The sequence below is a fragment of the Coturnix japonica genome, chromosome 7 (genome assembly GCF_054131305.1).
Source record: "Coturnix japonica strain WE chromosome 7, WE-NBRP24, whole genome shotgun sequence".
Taxonomy (NCBI): domain Eukaryota; kingdom Metazoa; phylum Chordata; class Aves; order Galliformes; family Phasianidae; genus Coturnix; species Coturnix japonica.
The window spans coordinates 32,158,523-32,186,507 of record NC_140669.1 but is presented as its reverse complement, the minus strand read 5'-3'; the positions used below and the strand labels follow the sequence as shown (position 1 = coordinate 32,186,507).

The 27,985-nt window shown below is 41.7% G+C and overlaps 1 protein-coding gene across 1 annotated transcript; it reads right to left on the bottom strand.

Moving 5' to 3' along the window:
• Nucleotides 1-199: 199 nt before the first annotated feature.
• Nucleotides 200-27,985, bottom strand: TRPM8 (transient receptor potential cation channel subfamily M member 8). Its single transcript, XM_085552897.1, has 25 exons — nt 27,869-27,985; nt 27,203-27,276; nt 25,980-26,136; nt 23,825-24,002; nt 23,311-23,483; nt 22,604-22,778; nt 21,744-21,811; nt 20,489-20,686; nt 19,799-19,901; nt 19,093-19,232; nt 18,475-18,765; nt 17,915-18,010; nt 17,009-17,138; nt 14,926-15,071; nt 14,265-14,377; nt 13,660-13,876; nt 11,276-11,367; nt 10,166-10,307; nt 9,193-9,364; nt 8,561-8,738; nt 7,385-7,575; nt 5,026-5,125; nt 4,498-4,531; nt 3,155-3,235; nt 200-2,002 (listed from the first exon to the last, which is right to left on the bottom strand). The coding sequence occupies exons 1-24, from the start codon at nt 27,983-27,985 to the stop codon at nt 3,185-3,187; spliced, it is 3,336 nt and encodes a 1,111-aa protein (XP_085409023.1). The 3' UTR covers nt 200-2,002; nt 3,155-3,184.

The following is a 27,985-nucleotide window of genomic DNA, read 5'->3' as shown; positions in this document are numbered from 1 at the left end:
GCAGGAGGGAGCCAGGGAGGCTCCTTTCTTCCTTCCCCTCTTCTCTCTGGAGGGGATCCTCACTCTTCCCAGTCTCCAAGTGGGGACTGCCCAGAGCAAGGGGCCATGGCTGAAGGAAGCCAAGCTCAAAGCTTGAGCTGTCCAAGCATTCATTGCCACAAAGGAAAGGCACACACACACAAGATGGAGAAGCAGGAAATAGATATCCCAAGCATTTTGTTCTTTCTGACTTTGTCTCGAAGTTACATTCATCATTTTACAATGGAATAATAATGGCACATATCCTTCAGGTTTTTTAAATTAAAGTTATGTACAGAAAGCACATTTTTCACATCCCAGATATACAAATGCCACGCAAGAAATAATTTCTAGAAAGTAAACCGATGTTAATCATTTATGATGTGATCTACATGCCACAGAGTATATGAAGGTCTTGCTGAGTTCTTCCTAATCCTTTGTACAGGAAAATACTGAAATATCTGTATCTATATATATTAGAAATAATTCTATTTGTAATGCTCTATACCCCAGGACTGCACGAAGCAGGGTGTACAGTAACATCAGGAAAGGTCAAGCAGTAAGAAATAGCTAGTAAACCTTCTGTCACGGCCTCATCAGCTTTTCCTGGAAAACTATTGCTTTTACAGCTACAAACAGAGCAGCAGCTTCTGCAAACAATGAAGCAGGACACGATTTGGAATGTTTTCTGGTATGTAAGAAAAAGGGGTCAGATTTAAGGATCTCTCTGAAGAATACATGCGTGTACTGGCCTCTTTGATTAGCTTGCTGTACCTCATGCAGCTGCGTCTCAGAGGTAGAAACATTCTCCCAAAACATCCATGCTTTGTATCCTTCTGTTACCCTGTTGTGCTTTTAGCCAGGCAGTAAATAACTCTCTTTGTACCAGGTGAGTTGATTTGCCATAGGAATGTTCTGCTTCCAGAAAAAAACCTCTCTCCACCTACCTACCTAGTCATCTGTGTATATCCTGCCTTGGATATTCTGCATGACACTCTTCAGACCAGCTGTACGCCATGGTAAAGCATATGGACTAAAGGTGCCATTGTGAGATAAGGAAAAATATCTAAGTCTTCAGAATCAAGCCTACTGGGTGGTTGCTCCTAGATGAAGATGGATACAATATTTTGCAAGGTAAATGAATGGCATTTGGAGTGGTTTCCCTTCAACTGGTAATGTGCCCAGTTATACCACACAAATCAGCTGCTATTTTAGAAAGAAAACAGCAAGAGCAGACAGATCATAGCAAGTATAACAAAATTTAAAGCCAGCCAACAATGTCTTTGCAACTTGAAATCCATAATGCAAACATCTGTAAAGCGATGCTTGAAAGAAAAAACAAATTACAATGCTCCAATCCCAGTCATAGAAATAAGTAAGGATTATACACCAGGCTTTTTGAAAGTATTTCTATATGAATTACATCCTTTCCATGCAGGATTGTAACAGTTGATTTTCTGCATTATACACAGTTACAGGTAGAAGAGAGAAGTTTGCACTGTTTATGTGCAGTCCAAGGTAAGGCTGTTGGGCCTGAGGTGCCAGCATTACAGACTTCAGCAGATAGACTGTACAGTTAACAAGCTAGAGATGGCTACTACAAGAAAGAGAGGAAAGAGAGACTTATTAAGACAAGCAATTGGTAGCTAAAGGAAAGCCATGAATAGATTCCTTTAATTGAAATTCAGAAGCAGAGTGATTACAGCAGCAGCAGCAGCACACTTGGAAGTAGGAGTGAATTTTAACAGAAGCTGATAAGAACTATCTTCTGTCATTGAATTACTGAGAAAGCAAGGGAAAATGAGCTTGAGTAACTCAGGAGTTGTGACAGGAGAGAAACAGTCTTAACATTTTACCGTCATCATCCAACAAACTGAAAGGGTTGTCTGGTTAAAAACAAAACTGAGACACTGACACTCGGTTGAGTTGGTGACTGTTCACATGGTGGTTACCACAGGCTCTGAGATTCTTGGTGAGTCGGTACCTGTGTGAGCAAAAGAAACATTTTGGAGTAGAGATTGTAGATTTGCTTTCACCCTCACAATGTCTAACAGTACTTTGAATCAATGAACCCTCTGCATCACCTATCATCATAGAATCATTTGAGTTGGAAGGCACCCCTAAAGGCCATCTACTCCAATTCCCCTGCAATGAACAGGGACACCCACAGCTCCATCAGATGCTCAGAGCCCCGTCCAGCCTGACCTTGGATGTCTCCAGGGATGGGACATCCACCACCTCTCTGAGCAACATGTGCCAGTGCCTCACATACTCTGTCTTTGCAGGGTAGCCATTTGCTCACATCCAGGATGTCACCTAGACATTTTTGTGGGCATAAGCTGGAAAGGGACTCCATCTTTTCAAGACACAAGAGGTCACTTCCACAAGCTGTGACATAAACAGGGAGGAAGGGCCTCCACAGAAACCACAGAAAAGACACAGTTCTGTCTTCCCGTCCACCACTATGAAGGCAAGACCAAATATACCTAGCTGGTAGCTTTTAGCCAAACTGGGTATCAAAAGCTCACAAAGCAGACTGCTTCATGGCATGCACTGCTCTAAAGCATTTCTTGTCACTTTAATTAGAACTGCCCTGCTGGGAATTAGGCCTGGTATGTGTTTGAAGAATGTATGGTTTCCTTCCACCTGCAACTTTGATCTGAGCCAGACCAGCTTTAAGCAGGGTTTGGATCAAAGTGTTCCTTCCAACCACAACTATCCTATGACACTAGAGCAGCTGAAGATAATGGATATCTTCCCAGTTCTTTCCTAGACTAATTAATTCCCTCCTTTCTAGATTATGCTGTTAAGACTTCAAGTCGCTCATCACTCTTTAAACACTCTCCCAGCCATTCTATCATTGTCCTTGAAGCTTAGTGCTGACCCTGGAAGCTAACTTGGATCTGAGCTGATGCTGTCTGAGCAGCTTGCATGAGATGATCTCCAACAGTCTGTTATTTCACAATCAAGAAAGCAGAATAAGTTACTTTAGACCTTGACAAAAACTGCTAGAAGCCACAGAAGAGTTACATTTTTAACTGATTAATTCTAGCTGGACTTTCAAAAGCACATCAGTCTAATATCATGAATGCAGATAAATCATTAAAGACAGAAAATGGATTTAAAGAAGGCTTACCCTGCTCAGATATCTGATTTTCAGTCACATTCATTTGATTTTGCTGGAAATCTCTTTTAGGAGGCCTTTCAAATCAGACAGCTTAAGAATTAAAAACAAAACAAAACAAAACAAAAAAGTTAGTCTGACTCATTCTGGCAGATGATTGCAGCTCAGGTTGGAGGGAAGAGAACAAGCAGGCAGTTTGAAGTACCTTAAAATACCACAGGACAAACATACCCTAGAAAATGGTATACAACATCAGCAACAATGAGCATAAAACCCCTAATCTGAACTCCTGCTTACCTGGCTACCCCGTGGGTGCCAGCCATTAGTTAGATAGCAGTAATTGACTGCTCTTTGTATTCAGTAGTTACACCATGGCAGCAAATGAAGCTGTGCTAATATTGCTTTTCACACAAAAGTAATGCTAATAAGTAATATGAATTACAAGCAATTGCCTTGCAAAATATTATCTCAAATACAATAGTACTTGAAAAGACGCTTCCAATTACAGTTTTCAGCTATTCAGTCAATGTGGAGAGCTCTAATACATATGCAATTTAGTTATTTAACAAGCAGGCATCACAACAGCTAAAAGCTCCAAACCATATCCCATCTCCTTTTGCTCCTTCAAAGCAGAGATGGCTGATCAGTGTAATTTTGTGGACCCAAAATTGTTTGTTTGGTTTTTTTTTAATATCCCTTTCCTTTTACACCTACAATTCAAGTGTGCAGAGATGCCAAGCTAAGGGATAGTTTGTAGCACCACAGTTTAGGAAAAGTAAGATCTTATTCCTTTCGAGAGTCATTGGGAGTTGTCAGAGAACAAAAAAATGCTTATGGCAAAATCATTGTCACACGTGCAGCTGCCTTCAAATTCTACAGTAATGCAGATGCACTGTCAGAGAGAAAAAAGCATAAAGGCCATCCTGAGCAGCCCCAGAGGTGGCATTAATTAGTCAACCCTGTCCAAGGCCTATGGTAGAGAGGCTAAACTTGACAGAACATGTGTTTGAGAAGGGTATATTCTGTGTAATGGTTCTTCTACTCATCAGTGTTTCAAGGGTCATACAAACAGCTGAATGCTGCAGTTTTGTGGATAGTTGGCTTTACTGCTATCTGTTCAATCAAAGGTACTGGAAAAACACTTCTTCAATGCTAAGTAAGCATCGTTCTACTTCATTTTCCAGCACAATATGAAGCTACATGTAGAATCAAGGGTGCAAAGGAGCATGTTAAAAGAGCACCATGAAAATGGGGTGATAGCAACAAAGAATACAAATGGCTCATTTTCCAAGTGGATCAGTATGTGCTTTATCAGACACAGGCACATCCCCCAGAGCAGAATGAAACACAAGTACCTTTGCATCCAGTTGTCTAAATCGATGCACCATCCTGAAAACAGAAAGAAGACAAAAGAAGAGAGGGCTGAATCCAGACATTAAAGAAGTCTTGGCTAACCACCCCATCTACTCCTCACTGGCCAAAAAGTGTAAGTGTTTACTGCAACTATGTACTTTAATTTCTCTTTACCCTTACACTATTAGTCTGAAAATGCTGGGATTGATCCCAAAGATAATCAAAGCATCACAACTTGGTAATCTTAGCATTTTACCAACCAGCCTCAATCAACTACTTCTGAGGCCACTGTGCAGCAACTGATAGAGAGATAAAAAAATAAAAATTAAAATAAAAATAAAATAAAAAAATAAATAAAGGAATCATCTTACTAAACAATAAAATGGCAACTGGGTTTATCTATCAAGTTCATACTGGGTTTATTCATATACACAACAGTTTGTAAAAATTTAGAGCTGCTGAAAACTTGGGATCATTACAAATACTCAACAGAACATTAACAGAATGAAGACAAAGAAGTGTAGACATACTCTTCTGAGGTATCACTGGCTTTGGTGTTGATTTTGACAAGGTAATTTTCCTTCATGACAGCTTCCCATGACAGAGTTTCATAATCTTCATTTCTTGAGCCTGGGGAATGTACATAAACAAAACCAAAAACACAGAGAAAACATTAGATTCGGTCCATTTGTGTCCCTACTGGCAAGATGCACAAAGGCTGGGTTAGTGCTTGCTAACTATTACCTTCTCTGCATAGAGACCAATCGCAGCCCAACTTCCCACCTCTGAGAAAGTTCTGATAAACATGACCCTAATGCATTATACTCTATGCTCCTGCCATTCCACCAGGCATTCCAGAAAGTTCCTACGTGGATTTCAACCTTCTGTTTGTATTCTACATTTTCCCATACTGACTGGATTGTTAAGAATAACATCTGTTAGGAACGTGCATAACCTACCATTCAACCCAAACAGTTCAAAATGCTGTCATACGGACTTCTCTAAAAAGCATCTCCTGCTGATGCTGTAAATTAAAGAATGACAAAGAGCAAGACAAACTTGGAGGCATCAAAGTCCTCTAGGATAATATTTCTGCATTTTATCTTGTTCCAACTGGATTAGCCCAAACCATATGGGTCTTAATAACGACAAAAGTTAGCTACGTTCTCCCCTTCAAAAGCCACCATAAGGCCTGTATATCAATTACAGACACTCTTATCTTTTGGCAACTCCAGACCAACCGCAGTTCTCTAAAGAAGCACCAACGTTGATGTAACCTCAGGAGCAATTAATTCAATTGCAGAGGTGTGCAGCCAAGACCCATCAAATGATTCAAGCCCCAGATTCCTCAACGCTGAGCTCCTCTGACCTCACAGTCTCAGTTTTTGTCCCAGATACCAACAGGCATTTATTTACCTGAATCCCAACCAGATTATTTCTATAAGAGTTAAGCAGGGAAGCAGGGATTTTGTGAGTCAAACCAGTAGTGTGCTTTCTCCGTGCAGTTCTCGGTTCCCATCAACATGTCAACTGAAATGACATTCTGGCTTTAATTAATTCTTATATTTTCTGTCGCTACAAGATGCACAACTGTGCATCATCTGTGCAGAAATGTCTGTTAAACAGCCTTCCCAGAAAGGGAAGTGGACAGCCAAGACCATTTTAGTCAGCACTAAGGAATTTTATGGCCCTAAGATACACAGCCTTTGTCCTAATGAAGTAACAAATCCTGCCTGTGCTGCACAGCAAAAGTCAGGATGCTGATGGAGGGAAATGAGTCTGTCAACTAACTCATCTCTCCTCTGCTTCTAAATGGCACTTAATAATTGAAGACATGCCATGAGTTGGGGAAAAAAGCTTGTTAAAACAATTCATATCTGTGCCCTCTGATAAAGGAAATAAAGGGATCACTAGAGGACTAAACCATTCCTGTGTTTTTAAGGTGGTTTGCCCACATGTCCATGCCCCGAGGGTCAGGAAAGTCTCTGAAGTTCATTCAATCTCATGCTAGCAGATGGAAGAGCCTATGAGGAAACAGCTGTCAGGCTGCCCTTGCAGCTAATAGTTGTATCAACTGGTAGATAGAAAGGGAAAAAGAAATTTCAGGAGGTAAAGTAATAATTGGAGACTAAGGCCAGCTCTTGCATAAGTTACCTCAACATTTAGACCATACAAAGTCAGGAGCTGAACACAAAAAGTTTGTTTGAATTTCTTTGTGCAGAACATGCAGATGACTTTCAGCAGCTGCAGCCTCTGAATGAATTTATTCAGTGCTTTAACGCACATACACACTCACACAAACACACACAAATAAAACAACTTTCAAAGCTAGCAAGCACCATAGGCAGTCCTAAAATGATACAATTAATTTGAAGACTTAATTGATTTATACACATTAAGTAATTATGCCCGAGAAGATAGGAAAGCACTGGATAACTGCAAAGTATTCAAGTGGAGCAGGTATCATGGTAGAACTCAAAAGCTCTCTAACCAGAACAAACCCAAAGTTATTGAAAGACAGGGAGTGAGAATCACAACAAAAGCAACATTTTTGAAACCTCCTGCTAGAATTTTAGCATAAGATGTTAGCAGTATAATTTCCCACATCCCAGGCAGAGCACAACTTGGAGCTGAGTGAAGATTAGAGCTGAGAAGAGGCTGAGGCTTTGATTTGCATCTTATCAAAAGGGTTTCCAGTGGTTTTGCATTTGATGGAGAACACAAATGAGCTGCTCTTCATTTCCACTCCATCCACCTCCTTAAAGGTCTACACTGCCCTTGAGTATTTCCTGCCCAAACTATGTGGTTTAAGCACAGCACATAACAAAAGAATTGCAATGCATCTGCCACAGAGCTGACTTCCAAGAAGTAAGAAATAGTCCTACTCACAACAGATAGATGGCTCTTTACTCTCATTCTTACAGCAGCATTTAAAACATTTCCTCATCACCATGAAGATGTAGGCAAAGATGACAAAAGGGAAGGGGATGGTCAAGCGACTGCAGTATTCCTGGACCAAGAAGTAACGCTGGAACTTCCACACCTGGTCATTGTTCTCTTGTACTGACCCAACAGTGTAACTGGCAGGCAAAGAAGGAGGAAACACAGGCATTATTAGCTGTTCACCAAGGAACTCCATCAGAGGCAAGTTACACAGTTACACCTTAGCTCTAGGCAATTTCTCTTTAAGTCTAAACACACGAAACACATGAGAACAGAACGCTTCTCTGCAAGAAACTACATCTCATTAACTCACCAGCTAACATCTTTCTATGGAAGAAAAGAAAGCTTTTGACATTTTCGGTAGAGGTATTAATGAGAGCTTTTGGCATGGATCGGACCTACTGTACTCAAGTACTGCATGATTCCAGCAAGGTCAAAACCACAAGAGCAAACAATTCACAGAGCACCTGAACTTCTGTTGTTGTATTTAAATGGTGGGTGGGTGTTTTCAGAATGCCTGTGTTGAGATCCTCATGGAGCCTTCCGTGAGATAAGGTAGGACCTTAACTGGCAAGTGTCCTGGTGGAAATTATCTGTTGTTTAACATGATAACTGCGATCCCAAATTTCAGTTGTGTGAGACCAAATGGATGAGTTATTACAATAGACTTTTTATGATAATAAAGCTGTGGTTTTATTTCCTGGAACTGCTGTGTGATGTGTGAGGAGTGCCTGAGGTCCTTCGGTTCTTTCATCCTGGAGCAGTGGAGGCCACATGACAGCCCACAGCTCTTCCCTCCAGCTGGTTATTACTAAGAGCTGTTTAATAGTTTGCAGATGACACCGAGTTATTAGGAAGTGTTGATCTGCCCGGGGGCAGCAAGGCCCTACAGAGGGGTCTGGACAGGCTGGATCACTGGGCTAAAACCAATGAGATGAGGTTTAATAAGGCTGAGTGTTGGGTCCTGCACTTTGGCCACAATAACAGACTACTCCCACATCTACAAACGAGACATGCACTCCCCCAGGCAAAGCTTCCTTGCCACTTTACAGGACTTTCTTCCCTTTCCCAGAGATACTGATACAGCAGTCACAAGCAAATGATTTCTCCTTTGTTACATACCCAAACATGGCCACAAGTAGGTTCACAAGGAGGATGTTAGTTGAGAGCATGTATATGCACACAAGCGGGATAGTAATCCACTCTGGGAAGCGGGGTTGGTTGTTGGAATCCAGTTCCACACATAAGGGCTTGGACTCATTCCCAGAAAAGGTGCAGCGGTCAAAGTTGTATGTGGTACCTCAAAGGGCAAGAGAGGAGAGCAAACAGTGAAATTTCTCCCTCTCTTTCTGTTGGTCCAGCCCCAGATAATGCAAGTGAACACAACACGTGTTGCGTCCTCTTTCCTCCCTCCCCGTCAAACATAAAACCTTGCTTGTTGCTCTTTGGAGGAAAGGGGACAAAAGGGCAGATGCTGTGCCTCAAATACGGACAGCTATTTCAGCTATCTAGGCAGAAAAGAAGGCTGGTACCTAGAGAAATATGTGGTAGCAGGGGAGACCTGAACAGATGGAAACTACTAGACATGGAATTGATTTCGCATGGTAGGTCTTGTTTCAAAGGCATTAGCCTGGGCAACCAGTCAGCTGCTGACCCCCTGAAAACCAGATGAAAGAATTCCTCTCCCACTCAAACAGTGGAATGGACATCCACTAAAAGGACAGAACCTTCCACCAACCACAGAAGCTAGCTACCATCAACATCATCAGGGTACTGGCCGAACATAGCCAGGTATGGCTCATAGATGACGGATCGAAATATCCATTCCCAGCGGTGCTCATTCTTCCTCAGGATGCCTTGCCTGGCCACACCAAAGGCCACCATCCACACAGCAAAGAGGAAGAGGAAGAAGAAGACATCTATCATCTGAAAAAGGACAACAAGCAAATGCATCACCGTCCCACATTTCATTTTTCTTCCTGATATGATGCGAGAGTGGAGAGCACGTATCAGAAAAGTCTATGTGGTTAGCATCATTTTCATAGAAATTTACAGCCACCAACATGCACATGCAGAAGTAATTGACTGTGCCCACAAGGGAACTTCAAAAATGTTCACACAACCATAAAAACAAGAGCTTTCAGAATACAGATCAGCCTACCATCATAAGACAGGCTCCTTCCACAAAAACCAGATCCACATGTAAAGACTACTTTTGTGGGGCAATCACAGCAATAAACCTCGCAGCCAAGTGCCAGGTGGAAGCAGCCATTGCTTCTGTAAATGCCACTCCAGGTGGCTTAAAACTGGCATTAATATTCCCAGCACTCCAGCTAGTGGTTTCATACATTTCCAGCTTTCAGTAGCATAAAGATATGTGAAGACTGGCAATATCCTAGTTAAGCCTTCCCATTGTTGCAGACCAACCTTCCTCCAGTGACCGAAATACGCCACTGAAACATTTGAAACATGCAAAACAAAAGCTGCAAGGAAGAAAAATTTCTCTTCTGTTCTTCAATCTGATCTTTTTTTGGTCTGAAATTCAATCTTGCACAGAGGAAGAGAAAAAGGCCTTGCTCTTAATTAGATCCTATTCAAATCTTAATTAATTCTGTTTAGCAGATTTAACAGAAGGGGTGAACTTGCTGCCATCAGCAGAATGGTGGTGATATGACACCTTGTCATATCATTTATTTAAATGCTCTTGAACAGCTGCCAGAATCTTACCATCCTCTGCAGCATAATAATTTTGGGTCCTAGATTCCTGCTAACGGTGAAAATATGGATCAGTCTCAGAGTAAAAACTATGTAGTCCAAACAGAAAATGACTCTCCCAGAATACCAAGAGCTTTCATTAGATGAGTGAAGCCTGATGGAGACAGCAAAAGAAAGCGAAGAAGAGCATTGGGTAAAGCATACAAAAGTCATGTAAAAACACAGTGGAACATTGAAATAGGGAGTGAAAAGTGAATAACTGTAAAACAGTGTAGCTACCCAAGGTCTCAAGCCCTCTCTGACCTCGTCCCTCTTGATATTTATGGTCAAACTTGTTAACTCTCACTATGTTTACACACATTCTATCTTAACTATACCACTGCTGCCTCTTTCTAATATTAACAGCAAGGTACCTTAGGTAATCGCTAAGCCTCACCACAGCACAACAATCACTCTGCTGCACTGAGGTAACAAGGACTAAGTTATAGTTAACTATACAGTTGTAAAACCATCATTTCTTTATCATGGTTGCTAACCCACCCATTCATGTAAAGCACCTTATGTGAACTGATGACTTTCTGTAACACTACTGTAAAATTACAGTCCACTTAAATACAACACACCACAGGTCAGAGTCCAGTTTACCACACTGAACTGTCAATAACAGGAGCCAGGAAAAATCCCACAGTACTTCTGACTATCTGGGACATTCGCCATTTTATCCTGGAAGTTTATTATGATTGGAACTGCCAGACTTGAAGGCACTGTCTTTAAATCCATGTCCATTTAAACCACCTTCTTGTAAACATGCTTATGCAAATCCAGATTAAGAATGGGTGCCCCAATGGCTCAGAAAGTTTAGGGAACTTGATTTTGATTCAAGGGAAAGACTCAACCTCCGTTAAACAAAAGAGAAATTCATGCAGGTGCTCCTCCAATCACCTTTTCTGATTTCTTTAATTGCCGTTCTCAATTTAGAGTCAAGACTTTGTTGTATTTGTTGCCTTCGTAAAGAGCAGGGAGTTTCAGAAACATGTTTCCCAAAATCTCATTACAAGTTGTAGTCAAAACTTGCAAAGAAAGGGATATCATAGAATGGCCACAAGAGAAGATGCTACTCACCTGAGCACAATCCCTGCAATGAAGTAGAAGATTGCTAAGGTATCCATAACGTTCCACAGATCTGTGAGATACTTACTACCATTCATATACCACTAGAATGGAAAAAGTAAAGTAAGTCACAGTCACACAGCACTGGCCAGTTACCTGAGGTACTCATACATGAGTACTTTCTCCCCTGTCTCTCCCAGTGCAAGGGTAAATGTCCACTGCAACAATAAGGTTTGTTTCCTTGCTCAGGTAGTGCTTTGTAATACTCAATAGGCATACCGGATTGTTTTCAATTTACCCAAAAAGAGTTTTTTAAGACGCCCAGCAATGCCAGAAATTACTGGCAACATGTTTTTACTGCTTACTTCTCAGTATTTTCTATGTCTAGAGTTCACTGACTTAATGCTCTAGCAGTGAGACCACAGACAATGCACCACAAGGTGCTCAGGGGACTCAACCCAGTCCCATGGATGCTGGTACAAGGAATGCTCCTGATGAAGGCTGAGACCAATGTGCTCAAGGATCACATGAATGAACACAAATGCTCCTCCAGGAGCTTCCAAGTAGATCATTGTGAGCTCCAGCAAACTGCTGCCAACTGGGTCAAAGGAGTCTTGCTTTAACCTACCAGGAGCAGCTGAAACAATGTGGGGAGGCAGAAGGGTCACTGCTTCAGGGCAACTGAAGTGACACAGTTTTTCTTTTGAAAGAGCTCATTCAGTTACCTGTTCCAAGCCACATGCATGTGTTTTAGAATAGAGATGCAGATGTAATTCATTCTTCTAAATACCTGAATCTCTAATTCTAAATTACAATGCTAGTAAGAATCTCTACAGATGCTGCAGCCTATGTGGAGTGTGGACTTCTGACTCCTGGAAGAGCATCAGCACTTTATGGGGCAGAATTATGACATTTGATGGCTCTTGCATTGCTACATATACACAAGTGTTTGGCAGCTAGCAGGTTGCAAGGCTCAAGATATTACCAGATACTTGGGACCCATATGTACCCCTTTCTTACTATTTAAGGTACCAAAGGTTGAGTGCAAAGAGCGGACAGCAAATCTTACACCTACAGTTGGACCACATGCAACACTACTCTTACTATTCCTTTGCTGTGAAAGCAAAAGCTGATACAACCCTCCTTTTTTAGTGATTAAGGACACAGATAATATTTTGACAGCAGAATTAGACCCACACTTGTCCACTCTATCTCAGAGGAAGCCAGGGAGAAAGTGTCCTGAGAAGCCAATAGGGATGGGACACTGTTCTGCCTTGTGCTTCTCAGCAAAATAGCTTTGAAGTGAGGACATCAGCTTAAAGCTCAGATCCTCAACAAAGTCTCTGTTTTAGCTGCCTGCGCTCCTGTAATCAAGCTGATGCAGTCTGGCTGCTAGCTATTAAAGGCATCACTGGGATCTGAAGCTGTTCTACCTGCTCAGGTTAGAGAGAAAAAGTGGCACTGGGAGGGAAAAAGGTTTCTACCCCTAAGCCTTTCCCCTGGATTTTTGCTGGATACACAAAGGAAATGCACTGACAGGTCCAGAGACACCAGAACCTAAACCAGCAGAAACAAACACCATTAGTGCTTTCATTGTGACAGTCTTTCACTTTCAACCCATTTTCCTTAGCAAGTAAAGCTGGCTTAAATAGTGTACTAACACAACTGTTAAAAAGGAAAAGGATTAAATAGAAATTTAAGCATTGTAGCATCAACACTAAGTAAAGTCATTTAGGTTCATGGGAGAGATTTGGTTGGAGAGCGGTCTGATTCACACATCACTCAGAAGCTCTTGTTTGCTTCATAGGACAAACAGAAAGCAGCTGTACACTGAAACCACACTGATGCTTCCAGCACCTTGTGATTCAGGTCCCCCAGAATAATGAACTTGCTTGAAAACAGTCTTCATAGACAGGCCAAAACCACTGCACATAGGGGAAGAAAGTAAAAACAAACCAACCAACCCAAACGCATCTGGAATACTCATCTAACCCAGACAATATATCCTGCTATTTAGTAGAAGCCAGAACTTCTTCAAAAAGGGTACGTGTAAAGCAGAATATCATCTATAAAGGCAGTCCTGCACACTGTTCCCACACAACACCAGCACAAATATGAAGGCAGTCCCAGGCAGGCCTATACGTGACTAGCAAAAACAGTAAAGACAAACAGAAATATGTAATGATATGATGTTGCTCACTGCTCAAAAAATAAAAATAAAAAAGGAATGGGAAGGGGGAACACAGAGAAAAAGATGGAACATACAACCCAGGAAGCAGTTACCCTGTAACTCAGAAGCAGACTGCACTGCCTTAAGCTATGGGTGAGGGAGGAAACTGTCAAGGCACGGCTTTAAATCTAGCATTAAACATTTTTGGCTTTCAAGCGCTGCCTACTTGTCTCACTTCATCACAAAGCAGAATGAAGACCAGCACATAAAGGATGATCTCCAGGACGGTAGGTTCCTTCTGGAAATCCATGAGCAACACGTAGGCGAAGAGCAACAGGAAAACGATGTAGAAGATAACATTCCAGGAGAAGACTACAAAGGGCGAGGTGAAGAACGACACATAATACAAGAAGAGTTTTTTACTCTTCTCCACGGGTTTTTTCCTGAGGAAAAAAAGAGGGAAAAGGTCTCAAAGCACAGCTTTTATACCTGGTAATATCTGTGCTCTTTATCGAAGTGAAAATTAGAAAGCTTGCAAAGTCTAGCACAAGATAGCACTGTCAAGTTAATCATAGAATCATTCAGGGTGGAGAAGACCTCTAAGATCACCAAGTTCAGCTTGAACCCACCCCACCATGCCCACTGTTGTTCACCTCCTGCTGGCTGCACAATTGCTGATACAAGCTGGGATGTACTCAACTGCACAGAGACCTGGGCAATTTGCTGTAGCAGGGGGATGATCTTAAGAGATCTCTACCAGCTTGAATTGCCCTGTGATTCTATGATTAATTGATTTGCTTTAACTCTGTTAATGAGAATCCAATTGATTACCTGAATGAAATGAAACCACAGCCTATTAAAGGGAAAAAGAACAGACACAGTATAATCTTCCAATTCTTAGTATCTCTTGAAATCTCTCCATACCACTGCTTGGAAAGGAAATTCTGTAGGGAAGAGGAAAATATTCTCATTTGCTTAAAGAACAACAAAATAACTTAGGAATGCTATCAGAGCACGTTTGATTTAGAAAAAAAAACCTTGAGATTTAAAACAAAATAACGATTCCTATATAAAAAATACTGTAGCATCAGTAACTGTGCACTGGTTCCTTTGTCCAGCCATCCTCTAATTTATCTGACAAGCAATTTAATGTGAGCCTAAACAGGCCTTGAACTGATTTAAGAGGCACTTTACATTAGGCAGTATATCCACACTGTGTGAACAAAGGAGTTGCACCAAGGGAGAAGCCACTTTGGGCGGTCTTTATCATCAGGTTTTCTCTTTATAATTTACTGTTCTAAATAATCTTCCCTTCTCAACTCAGCATTTGTAGGCAATTCAGCCATTTCCAGGACAGATGGAAGCCACAAGAAGGGAAGTGTTCCTCACCTGCCCCAATCAGTGCACTTTGGGATGCATTTCACAGCACTGCAAATGTTGACTCATCTCACCCAGATCACAAGAGTTACAGTAATATGTGCATTGATATTACCTGCACCCCTGGCTGTGCAATGAATTGCTGGTCTTTCGCTTCCACCGCTAGTTCCAGGCAATTGCTCCCTCCCCAGGCTTCACAGGAATAGGTCAGCAGCTGCTCAGCTAGATTTTCATCATTGCTGTAGCACTCAGTGAACAGCTCTGGAGGAAAGAGACAGCTCCGTAAGGGGAGAAAGCACCTCTTCCAAGCTTCTACCCATTTGGAAACAGCTGTAAAGCTCAAAGAGTGGGAATTATCCAGACTTATCCTGCAGCATTAATGCTCTTTCATACAGCACTTGCTGCATACTTGTACATAGACCTTCCATCACAATCACTCACACGGAGCTCCAACTTCAGACTCAGTTTTCCATTGACTGGGATGCAATTTCCCCCAGTGACTTCCAAAAAGGACCATTAAAGCACACAGACTGAAGAGTTCTTCCCAAATTTTCAGCACGATAAAACAACACATGCATACACTTTGCACATAATAGACTTGCATGTATTAAGTTTTCACAGAGAATGAAATGAAAATAATATATATAAAGTCACCTTAAGCAGAGATGATGTTAAGGTGAATTCTACACTAAAAGCCAAGGAAGTGCTCCTCTCCAGTAACATATTTTCCCAAGCATTTTTCAAATAGCTTTTAACCATCACTGCAAGGATATATAGCAATACCTTCAGCTGGTATTACCATATACACTGCAGGACTTCAGTGGTCCGTGTCAGGCCCAAGAGACCTTGATACCTTTAAGAAAGTCTATGCAGTTTTCACCTTGTGAAGCAGGAGATACTATCTGGTAACAAGCAAGAAATTTTCAGATCTTATCTCCAGATCTGATGCACAGCAATGTTTGCAACGCCGTCATCGAATGTAATTTGTGGATATGACAGCAAATTGCTTGGCAATGCAGTTACAGATCTGCTATTTGCTATAAGTGGATCAGTCAAAAGAACAAGGCCTGTAATAAAGCCTTCAGAGGCAACACTGTACTGTATTTTGCTCCAAGTTATGGTACGATGGGCCCTACTCCAACTATGACACCAATTAGCCTCTTTAAAATAGGAAGTACTGGTTACTCCAGCTCATGAGATGCACAACTCAATTCTGAATCACTGACAACCCTTATAACAGGAGAAACAAGAGGTCATAAAAAGAAAAATGACTGACCTAGAGTACATGATCTAGATCTGTATTCTCAGTGAGTGACAGTATTTCTTTTCTTTTCCCAATAACAAAGGTTTATGATGTTGTGGTTTAGAATTCAGGAATTCAATACCCCTTTTATCTGCAATTTATTCTCACTCCTACTTTGCAGTACTACTGCAAATCTGAAGGATGACTCCTCTCAACCCAAACATTACCAGCACTCATGAAGAAAGTTTCTCTTACCCTATATTGTCCTTGCTATTTTAGCCTTGCCATCACAGCCAGGTAGCTTTTCTTCACAAGGAAAGAAATTTTCCACATGCACAACACAAATAAATAAATAAAAAGCCCTGAACACTCATATTTGGAGGCAAGCTGTTCAGACAGAACACAGTTTCTAATGGGAACAGATGGTGTGGAAAACATTTCTAAGCAGTGAAAATCACAGTGTTAATGGAACAGGTGGCCCAGAGAAGTTGTGGGTGCCTCATCATTAGAAGTGCTCAAAAGTCAGGTTGGGCAGGGCTCTGAGAAACCTGATCTAGTGAAAGATATTGTGGGATGGTTTGGCCTACGTGAGCTTCAAAGAGGTCCTTCTCCAACCCAAGCCATCCTATGATTTCATGTTGGATAACTAGTTTTCTAAATGAAGGCTTTTTCCCTACTTCTTCCTGAAACTCCATACTCTTCTTTACAAACCAGGCTAGACTACTGGGAATTATTCAGGCAAACTGAATGAATTACATTCCTTACATTCTGCTGAGGAAAATCAACGTGGTTTTTATTTTGCATTATTTACCCAAAATGAAAACACTGTTACACAAGCATTGCTGTGCATCAGACCTGGAGATCACTAAAGCCAGTAATGTTCAAAGAAATGGAACAGTTTCCTGATCTACGACCCTTCTACTAAATTTCTAGAGGACTTATAAAAGGCACTTACCTACTGCTCTTGTCTCATACTCATTAGCAAGCTCCTCAGACTCACCAGCAGCATTTATATCATTCTTCACTTTTGCCATGCTTTTCAGGAGCTTACTGGCCCCAAGAGCTGCCAAAGTACAGCCTCTGGTCTGTGGAGAGAGTTAAGTCATGCAAACCCCTACGAAGAGTGAAAGTGATATATTCTTTAACACTACCCCCTCTTTTTGCAGCTGCTGTATTCCCAGTCAAGACTGGCAAATGAAGATCTACTTCCATGAAACAAATGGTAACGATCTCTGTAAAGGTTTGGTAACAACTTTGTGACCAGTCTGAAACGTTCTTTTGTTTTTCAGACAGATATCAGCTTTGCATTTCTGACTGAAGATGCACAGAAGAGGGTCTGCTCTGCCAGGAATTGCATTCCTGTATTCACAGTACACCTGTCTGGACCAGTTGACTATGTTAGTATATAACAGGGAGGAAGCTCTCTGCTTTGGAGACATGGACCAATGTGAGCAGGAGCATCTATTAGCTTTGCATGCATTAGCATCACATTTGCAGTCTGTGAATTATGCATTCGATGCAATTATATCTAAATGTCTAATCAATGTTAGAAACGGATTTCAATCAAATACCTGGGATCACAACACTTCCATATTGCAAAATGTGGGGACACTTAGCATTCAAGATTGAAAACAGACAAGAAAGCGTAGCTATATATAAATGCTAGTTCAGATTGCTGACACATAACTAACATTACAGAAGGAAATTATGAAATCCATGCCCAAGCACAAAAAGGGGTAACATTAAACCTACTCACAGAACCACCTTGAAGTTATAAGCCATAGTTCTGTGGCCAACAACCCAAAGACAAGGAACGCCACTGTGCTATTCACAAACAGGAGCTGAGAACAATTAAACTTACTTGTTCCCAAATGACTTTGGATAACTCTTTCTTGTTCTGAAGAACAGACCAGATGAATAGAGCTTGCAACGGATGCCTTGTGATAGGACACTCAGTCTGAACAAAAAAAGAAAAGCAACAATTCTTCAGACCAAAGTTCAACTAAAGTGCTTTCTGGAACAAGTCCTTAAAAGTTCTACACCACCAACTTCTTTGCTCCAGAGCAGTTTGGTAGAAAATACCATGGTCTATACCAGGTTATGAGTCCTAATTATTCATGCCCAGCTAGTACTGGACTCTGCATTTATGTTGGTTGAAATTACAAGCATAATTATGACTTGATGACTGCAATAGAAGTTCTTGTAACTCGATATCTGTATACATCCACCCATTTTGCTCATAGATAAATGATCCTTACACGTATTTGTAAAATGCGACCACACATTAAGTGTAAAATAAGGTCAAGACTGTTAAAAGTAAATCATGCTATACTAGAAATAAAACACAACTTTTCCTTTTTCCTTTCCCCCCCACCCTCCTTTTCAGGGATGCAGAATGGAAAGAAATGGTTCACCACTTACTGAAAGATGTATTTCCAGCTCATGCTTATTATTTTTATCATCTCTTTTGAGACCTCTTCGGAAGTCTTCAACCATCTTCCACACAAACGTGAGGAGTGCATCATTGTAGGAGTTCTTGGCGATCTGCAGGTTCTTGAACACCAAGCTGCTGAAATTGTTGGTGTACAGCTCTCTAAGGACCTCTGTGGTAAGGAATTTCCTCAAATTCAGACCGTTTTCCAGAAAGAGACGAACAAATTTGGGCCTGTCTTTCACTAGGGCTGTGAACATGACATCCTGCAGGTCAGCAGACTAGGAAGAAATGGAAGAGTAAATATCAGGGGTCATACGGGAAATAAAAAGCTTACCTAGGGGGCCTGATACCAGTAGCTAAGTGCCACTTTTTCCTTCAGGCTGGCACACTTTCATGAGAAACAGTTTTTCACAAGTGCAATTGCACTTGTTGGATGGCCTAGAGTACTTCTGGCATGAGCTATCTGTGATACCAGTGCAAGGAGGAAAAGGTGCTTTTAAGTATCATCACAGAGAGTGGGACACTGAGACACCGGCTGCTGTCACCATGTCTCTCTTCCTCCTTCTCCCCTGGCCCATATCACTGTACTCAGAAACCATCTGTACCTCCCAGTTTCGGTCATTGGTGAAGATCTCATCACTGGCCAGGTCCAACTGGTTCCACTCCAGCAGCAGCTTCAGCTGTTCATTCCAGTTATCTCTGTTATGTTCATTGGTGCTGAAGGCTGCTGAGGAGGAACAATCCTCTAGGTAAAAGACCAGAGACAGAAGAGCTTCTTGGCATATTTATTCATCTCTGATTTCACACTCCACTCAACAAGAGCCCTATATCAAGCATCTTTCCCAGACCCACCTATATCTTCCTGATTGGGTTTTAGAGGATTCTCAAAGCTTAAAGACACACCTGGTACCCCATGCTTGCAGATCACATCTTCAGTTTCACACATCATGCAGAAAAGGGGTACTACGTTGTTCTTTTATTATTTGTTTTAAACTTGTTTGTATCTTCAATACTAATCTTAATAGGGAACTTTGCAGGAGAAAATTAAACAGGCACAAGTAAAACCAAATGCTAAACCAAACCCATCTCCCACTGGGACAGTTACTTCAAGTTTACGGTAATGCTGTATGCAAAAGGCTTGACGGTTTCCAGGTTCAGCACATCACTCAGTTTGTGAAAATACATTTGCACAGGGCACAACCTCACTATTCAGAATCCCAGAGTAACCCAGCTTTGTCCATCTGCTAATAAAGCAGCACACAGAAATACCACACACGCACAAAATGACAGAACAGAAAGACAATTACTTGCCTTTGTACAGAGCAAAAGAAATGGCATTGCTCACAATTTCATCTCCAGCTTCTTCTGTTTTGATAACTGTCAGTAAATGAGGGTTCTCAAGCACTTCTCTGATCTACAAAAAGAAGATTCAATTCAAAGCAATCTAGAATGCTTAGCAGTTGATCTCCTAGAGCCTCTTTAAATGAAATCTTCCATCACACTGAAACAAACTTCTTTCTCATCATTTCTGTTTCCAATGCAGTTAAAATATACACAAGTCCCGACAAGCAGAGAAGATTTAAGCTGCCAAAGTGTAAAATTAGTTTTCCCCTGAATACAGCAAATATCTGTGTTTTCTTCCTAAGCAGAACATTATAACTCAAAAAACATAACATCAGTAATAAGGAACTACTCTTAAGTGCAACCGACTGAATCTCTATCTGGAGCTTGCAAGCAACTTGCAATGGTACATACATTAAAAACAAATTGCATTACATAAAGAGGGGAGAAAAGTGAGTGAAGGGGACTTACACATACAGGAAGGAACACATTGTTTTCCACCCCACTCCCCCCATTATGAACATGCAATCATTCTCCACCTGCTGCTCCCAAGTAAGACACATGCTGCTCCTCCAAAAGCTGGCTGCTCCTGACCTCGTTTCCTGTCTACCCTTCTGCTACTTTCAGCCTCACCAGCTCTCTACAACAGCACATACTTACCCATTTGATCCAGCTTTCAGTCTCCTCTTCTGAGAGCCTTGAGATGGTGCGAGGCAGGAACCTCAGCAAGCTCTCCTTGACACATGAGGAAGTAAGAGTGTCTTCTGCTTCCATCAAGCTAGCTATAACATCAGCTATCCGTCCAGAGCCTTCCACGACAACACAGGGAATTTTACTCTTGATGGCCACATGGATAGACTAGGGAGCAAAGAGAAACCTGCTACATGAAACCTGCTGATCACTTTGAGCTGGTAAGAGACTCAGTTTACTCCTGCAGAAGACAGGTTTTGATTTTACCTATAAATGAGCAAGAAGGCAGACACAGATGTCTGATTGTATTATTAACACTAATGAGGAAACCCTATGGTTGGCATGAACCCATCCTTGAAGCATCATCCAGTACCATTTCAGGGGATCCTCTTTCCATGAATGAAGCATTTAATTTGACTTGGCTTTTACCATGCTGATTAGATAGCTAATAAACGTGTTATGCATCATGGTGGTTTGATGTCTTTCCACACAGGCAATCATAATGCTTCTCAACTAGCTGCTCTTATACAGCGTTCAGTACAACTCCTTCCATTGTAGTAAAATCCTCTCTTAAAGGTTGGCTATTTGGAACTAAAAGAAGATAGCATTTACAGAAAAGCTTCGCTCTAAAACTTGAATGGATGCTTTCATCTCATCTTTATCTTTGGACTTCTGATTAGCACATTGAACTCTGCATTTGTATTCATCTACAATATGCTTGTGGGCAAAGCTAGAATTAATCACACAAGTGGAATCAAACACCAGGAAAGTTACAGAGAGGCTGGGATAATGATTTCACAGAGTGATATAGACTAATTGATTAATGCTAGCAATTAAATGGTAACAGAGACTGTGCTTAAAAGTACTAGGAATGTTTTTTGTCACCCAGTTTAACTAGCCTCAATATTAGTGGCCTTGTGCAGCTCTCTAGATTTAAACTAGATGTGGCCTACAGTTCACAAGGTCAGCAAGAAAGTCAGCTCTAGCAGGCTCTAAACTGGAGTATCTCCAACAGAAGCTGATCTTCTCTGAGTATGAAATGAAAATACTAATCTCCACTGAGCAAGTGCAAGCCAAATTTTGGTAAAACAAACCATCAGGTAAACTTGTGCAAAGAAGGTCAAGAGTGACATGTCTGACAAAGACTCTTCTGATACTGAAGAGCAACGTTCCTACTGTCACTCCTGGAAAAAGAGAAAGAAGTAAATGAAAGAAATAAACTTACTTTCAAAGTCTCTTTACCTCCTCCTTGAGCAAAACATACAATTGGAATCTTCCCACCATAATTCGATTCTGTGAAAGAGGCCAAAAGGAAAAGGGAAAAAGATCCAATCTGTCAGTACAGTTCAACCAATCCATTTTCCTCAGTTCAACATCATCATTTCTAAGCTGTTCGTGCAATCATTTTGATACCAGTTCACTGTTGATTTGGGCAAATCTATCAACAACATCTGTTATTTTTAGTGAAAACTCAGTTTTGCTCAACATTCTGCTAGGCTGGCATCAGTCTCCAGGGTTTTTTTCTTCCTAGCAATCATGCTTTTAATAGATCTGAGGTCCCTAAAACATCTGGTTTTACTCTGTTTACCCATTGCTTTGATCATCTGGAGTCTAGGTGCAAGGTTCTTACCAAAAGGTGAAGATTCAGAACTGCTGATTCCATGTTTTCAATGGTAAAGGAAAGCTAAGAACCACATGACTCCAGCATAAAAGCATAATATCAGCTCCTGTGTAGCTGTGCTTCAGCAGCTTGGAATTCAGTGCCAGTTGGGCTACATGCAGAAGTCAATAGTCAGCTTCCAACAGACCGAAGAGAAAGAAGGGCTGCATTGCTGAAGCAGATTGTGTGTTGTGTCCTACAGAGGACTATTATCATATAAGAAATGGAAAAGAGGGGAAAGAGATGGCTCTGAAGAAGCCTGGTTGTTCTTGAAAGAGCTCAAGATGCAATGTAGGTAACATACTCCTTCCACTGAGCATTCATGGGATGATCCTGCTGCTCTTTCATTCCCTGGAAAAACACTGATCCCCAAAGCAAGCAAGTTCCAAGGAGAAGGAGGTCTGCAGTCTGACATCCACACCTACCTGGGATAACTCGCTCTGAAATGTACTTCTCTAACTGAGTTCGTACTTCTGCCTCTATCGTTGGGTGCCCGTTGGTGCCATTGTCAACCAGTAACAGATGGGTGTGATTATTATCCAGGCAATAGAGAGGATCTCTCTTGAGATCATCCATTATGTAATGAGCCAAGTAGTACCCCTAGAATCACAAGCACGGTGTTTAACAGAAATGCAAGGGCAAGGCATGGACAGGTTTCAAGATTGGGAGGGACCTGTTGAGATCGTCTAGTCCAACCCCCAAACCATCTCAGAGCCCTCAGTAAACTCATCACTTTTCTTATCCGTGGTGTTTGAGACCACCTTGCACAGGAGAACCTCAGTACCCTTCTGATTTGGAAAGAGCACTTGGTATTTCATCTCACTGCAACACGTGCTGAAGAAAAGCTGGGCCCAAGTTGAATTGTTTCAGGTACACAAAAGCTAACTGTTGTGTTGCTAAGTTGTTGTTGTGTTTCTACACAAACATTACACTAGAAAAAAAAGTCCAGCAAGCTCAGGTATACCAGAACATAATAAGAAGACCTCTTCACTAATCACTCAAGTCAGTCACCACACGACTGATAGCATCAGCAGAGCCCATTACTGCTGAGAGCAGCAGTCAGAGATGCAATCTGCATAATTCAGAGTAGAGTCCTGTCTTTATTTCCCCACTGACAGTACATGTTTCTTACCTCATTATCACCACTGCGAATCAGGCTTTCTCGGTTGGAAATCATACCCCAGGCTGCTATGCCAATAACCACCACATTCTCCTCCGAGCTCTGACTGATGGTGTTATCTCTGACCACTTCCCCAATGTACTTCATCAGCCCATAATGTGTACCTCCTGTGAAAATCCAGGCCCCTGGGGACAACATGGAGGGATAACATGGGAGGATACAGTGGAATACCTTCCCTTTCAAATACCACAATCCCACTCCCAGTCAAAACTTGACACTTTGAGGCATTTATCCTTTGGTTAAACATAAAATATATGCCACGCAGCCTACCTTACGTTGCCATGGGCATCCAAATGATGAGTTCTCAACACTGTAACTTACAAACTGATAGATAACATTTGCCCCATGTGCACCAGTCAATCAGAAACAAAGTGAACACACTGCTTCCCTGCTGACCCTCTGAGCTGCTTTCTCTCCATCAGTCTTACTCAGACATAGCAATGCAAATCCACATGCAGGTCTTTACCTTTGGACTGGGCTATGTAGATCAGCCTGCTGAATATCTTGCGCATTCGGGGCTTGAGCGCGAAGTTCTTTGCCCCTCCAGTGACAGAGATGACAAGGTTAGGGGTTTTCAGGTGCCAGTGCTGTGTCATGAGGTCATAGAGTGTTTCAGGGTCTGTGTCACATGACAAACGGATGTACTTCAGTGAGAAAAAATAAGAGAAAAATAACAAGAGATAAACACTGATAGCTGGAGACAGAGCAGGAACTGTATTTTCTTCTCTGTCGAACACTCCCATTCCAACAGCTGGTAGACAGCGAGTGAACTGATAAAGAATCAGAGCTTAAGTATTAATTTCTTCCTCTAAGGCATCTTTAGATTCTCCCTAAAACCAGACACCACTACTTGAATTTCTGAGGTACTTTTCTCTATGTATAGATCAGATCTAGAGATAAGGGATAGTCTTAAAGCAGTGCACTGAGTGGTAGTTTACAACCAGCAGCATAGTGAACATGGCTCTCACCCCTAAACCTCCCAGCCCTGCCTTTTCAGTCCCCAAACTTGAATCTCCAGCTCCCTGGTTGAGCTGCACTCAGTGTTCTGCCATATACATCTTCAACTGCACAGAAGATAAACTGCACAGCTCAGGAAACAGGATTTTTGCCACTACTAGTTTAGATCTAACTAATATTTTTAGATCCAACAGAAATAACTGTATAATTCAGAAGCACTGAGAAGAAAGAGCACAAGCAAACTGTCTTGAAAAAGATCTACAGAAACAACTCCAAGCATTTCATGCTGAAGGAGGAAAGGATCCCCCGATCAATACTGAGATCCTCCCTTCAGCAGCCTGAAGAGTCATAGTAAGGCTTCACAAACCTTCCACTAGTAGACCCTGGATCCACAGGATGAACACTAAGCAAGTCTGTGGTATAGCAGTTCTGACTAGCTAAACTAACTACATCAAACTCGTAGTAAAGTTTGAACAGTCTACAGGGATGCCAAAAAGAACATTAAATAGATACAAGTGCTTTCAGATGGACCTCCCATCTCTCCATTTACATAAAAAATCTCACTGATTTATTTTTTCTATATTAAAAAAAAAACACATTGAAAGGCACCTATATTGAACCAAATAACACACTCCTGTGTTCTAAGAAGGTTCCCAAACCTAGTTACTGCATCTGGCTCAGAACAGCCAATGCAACTCTTATTAGCTCTGTAGCTAGAAGGCATTTCTCTTGTGCAAGGCTCTGAATGCTATCATCCACCTGGCACTTTACGCCTCTAGTCCTCGCCAGGCTGTACCCGTTCAGCTGAATGCAGCTCGCTATTTCCAAAATCCAACAGCGCCATCTGCCTGATGCACCCAGCTAGTGCATGCCCAGCAACACAGCGACCCTCACTCACAGGCAAGGACAGGTGTTTCTGCAGCCGCATTCAGAGGGGTATTCAGTGAAGCAAGCTTTCATTCAGAAGGTTAAATGCAAAAACCGCACTGTTCTTGGACGTTACAGGTTCTGAGCAACACTGCAGAAATAAACGAGCCGAAGCAGGGTAGAGTTTTTATTGGCCTGTTCACATCTAGCATCTCTGCTAAAATGATAGAGTGTCCTTGGGAGTGGGATGCAGAGTGGGAATCTTCCTGCCTCTTGCTGAAGACAGTCTTTAATTACCTCGGAGTTGGGGAGGGGGGGCAAGGAGAAAAAGATGCAGGGGAGGAGGAAGAAAAGGGTGCTAAGCTGTTTTTCAACACCATCACATTTTAGTAGCTGTGAGGACCACAGAGTGGGCAGTGCAACAGCACACAGATACACTCAGGATGCAGTGTCTCACTAGGAGACATCACAGGTCAAGCTGAAATTATTTCCTCCAGACTCCAAACAAACAGCAAATGAGCATAACCCTCACCCAGCCATTCTTTTGTCACACTTGAAAACACCTTCACACACACACACATCAACCTACAAAACAACTAACACAGAAGAAATTGTTCCTTGTTCTAGCTATCACAGCTTAAGAAACCATCTTATCTCCTTCCTAGCCGAACTCTTCTCATTTCCTTTGGAATAAAATCTACTTCAGCTTCACCTTCCCTCTTTTTAGGAGCTCCCACTCATTTGGATCCAGGGCTCCCACAGGGGCCTGGCATACACCCTTTAAGAAGATCACTTACCTTTCCTCTTTTTTCTATATTTTCAAAGTGAACGTCCCCAAAGGCATCGGTAGGAAATTCCTTAGTGTGCTTCTTATAATTCCACTTTTCATCATCATTGATCTGAGTGCCCTCTATATGTTGACTTTCAGGGTATCCGCACTTACACAAATTGCCCCTGGAAGAAGAGCAGATGGGCCTGTATGACTTCTTTCCTTACCTCAACCCAAGTTAAAACACCGGCAGCTTAATTAGAAAGCCTATAGGATGCTCAGAGATAGAGCAGATCTCAGCATCAGACACCACCAGAACTGACCTTATTAGCCACTAAGAAGAAGGCTACAAGTAGTTTCTTCTCCTTTCTGTGCTCTTAACCAGGTAGAAAGAGTAAAAAGTTACTATTCTGTTCATTATAATCATTTTCAATGTAAATCCAGGGTCTGACTGGTCCAATACATGCTCAGATTGAGAGGGAGAGAACACCCTGCTTCTGCTCTTTCACTACTGAGTAGCAGCAAGGCAACTCAGAATCATCAACATATCCCTACACACAATGATGAAAGTTTGGGGGCACAGGTAATACACTCGTTACCCCTCTCAGTCAGAGGTACTGGACTGAGTAGCACAAAAAGGAGATGTATAGATGGTGGAGGCAGGGACATATATACTGCAAAGATTATAGGGATATGGCCCAGGTGTGGTCAAACACTGGAACATACTTCCTAGCAAGGTGGTTGATGCCCTGTGCCAGCCAGTGTTCAAAAGGCATTTGGATAATGTCCTCAATGACTTGCTTTTGTTAGCCCTGAAGCGGGCAGGCTGTTGGATCTGATTTTCTTTGTAGGTTTAACTGTGCTGTTTCATAAAAATGAATCTATAAAGTATATGATATTAGTGCAGCAGTGAATTTGTGTAATTTATACATTACTATACAGGGAGGGTGTGATAAAAATACTTCATAGGGCTGAGAGAAGCATCCCAGGGTACCTCTCCTACCGTTAGAATCCCAGTTCCTCTGACCATGACTGAACAATAAGCCAGACATATCCTAACAGACCAAACAAGCAGTGACAACCAAAGGAGTTGTACAAGTAAGACTGAGGTGAGGTTGTACCACTAGATTCAGACTCCCAGCAAAAAATGAGTGTTTCCCAACCAACCCCTGCCACATGGCTTTGCAAGAAGAAACACCCTCAGCTCCCAACCCCCAAAATCTGCAAAACAAGAGAAAAATGGCTGCTTACACTGATTTGCTGTCTTTTGTAAAGAAGACACATTCTCTTTTCTTAAAGTTTTCTCGAATGAAGTTGACCAAATCCTTGGGGGAAAAAAAAGAATTACTATCAATAGCTTATGAAGCATCACAGAGCTCAGTAACCATAGAGTCAGTTCAAGCACACAGTGAAATTGGTGTGATTTTTGAGTCTCCCTTCTCAAAGTAGTTGGCAGGGAGGAAAGAGAAAGCACTGAGGGGAACAGACAAAACACAAAAGACAGCTAAACATCACAAACAGGCATTCAAATTAAAAAGCGATACCAATACTTTTCTATCAGGAACAATATAGCCGAAAGTGGGGCTTCCCCCCATATAAAAAACTTGAACACCAAAGCAGACTTTATACCCTATGAATTGCTAGAGAGCTTACTTGAATTTCAGCAGTTGTAATCCAAAAGATTCACAAAGAAAACACCTGACTTGAATTCAGTGGCACTAAGCAGTCAGGTACAGACTAAAGTGCATCTCCATTTGCACAGATTGCATGAATCTCCAAATAGCTTACACAGATTAAAACTGATGATGCTTTCCAAACAGTGGTTAACCCTGGTCCATCTGAGTGGGAAACCTCTACAAAAGCAAAGCTGACACATCAAACATCTCCCAAGTTTATCAGCCATGCCCTGATACTCACGCTGTCATTGCATGACACATCTATGCTGCGAGACATGCTGGAATTGAGGAGTCTGGAACTCTCAAAATTGCCATTTCTTCGGTGCCTCATGGTGCCTGTAGAAACCTGGAACGGCAT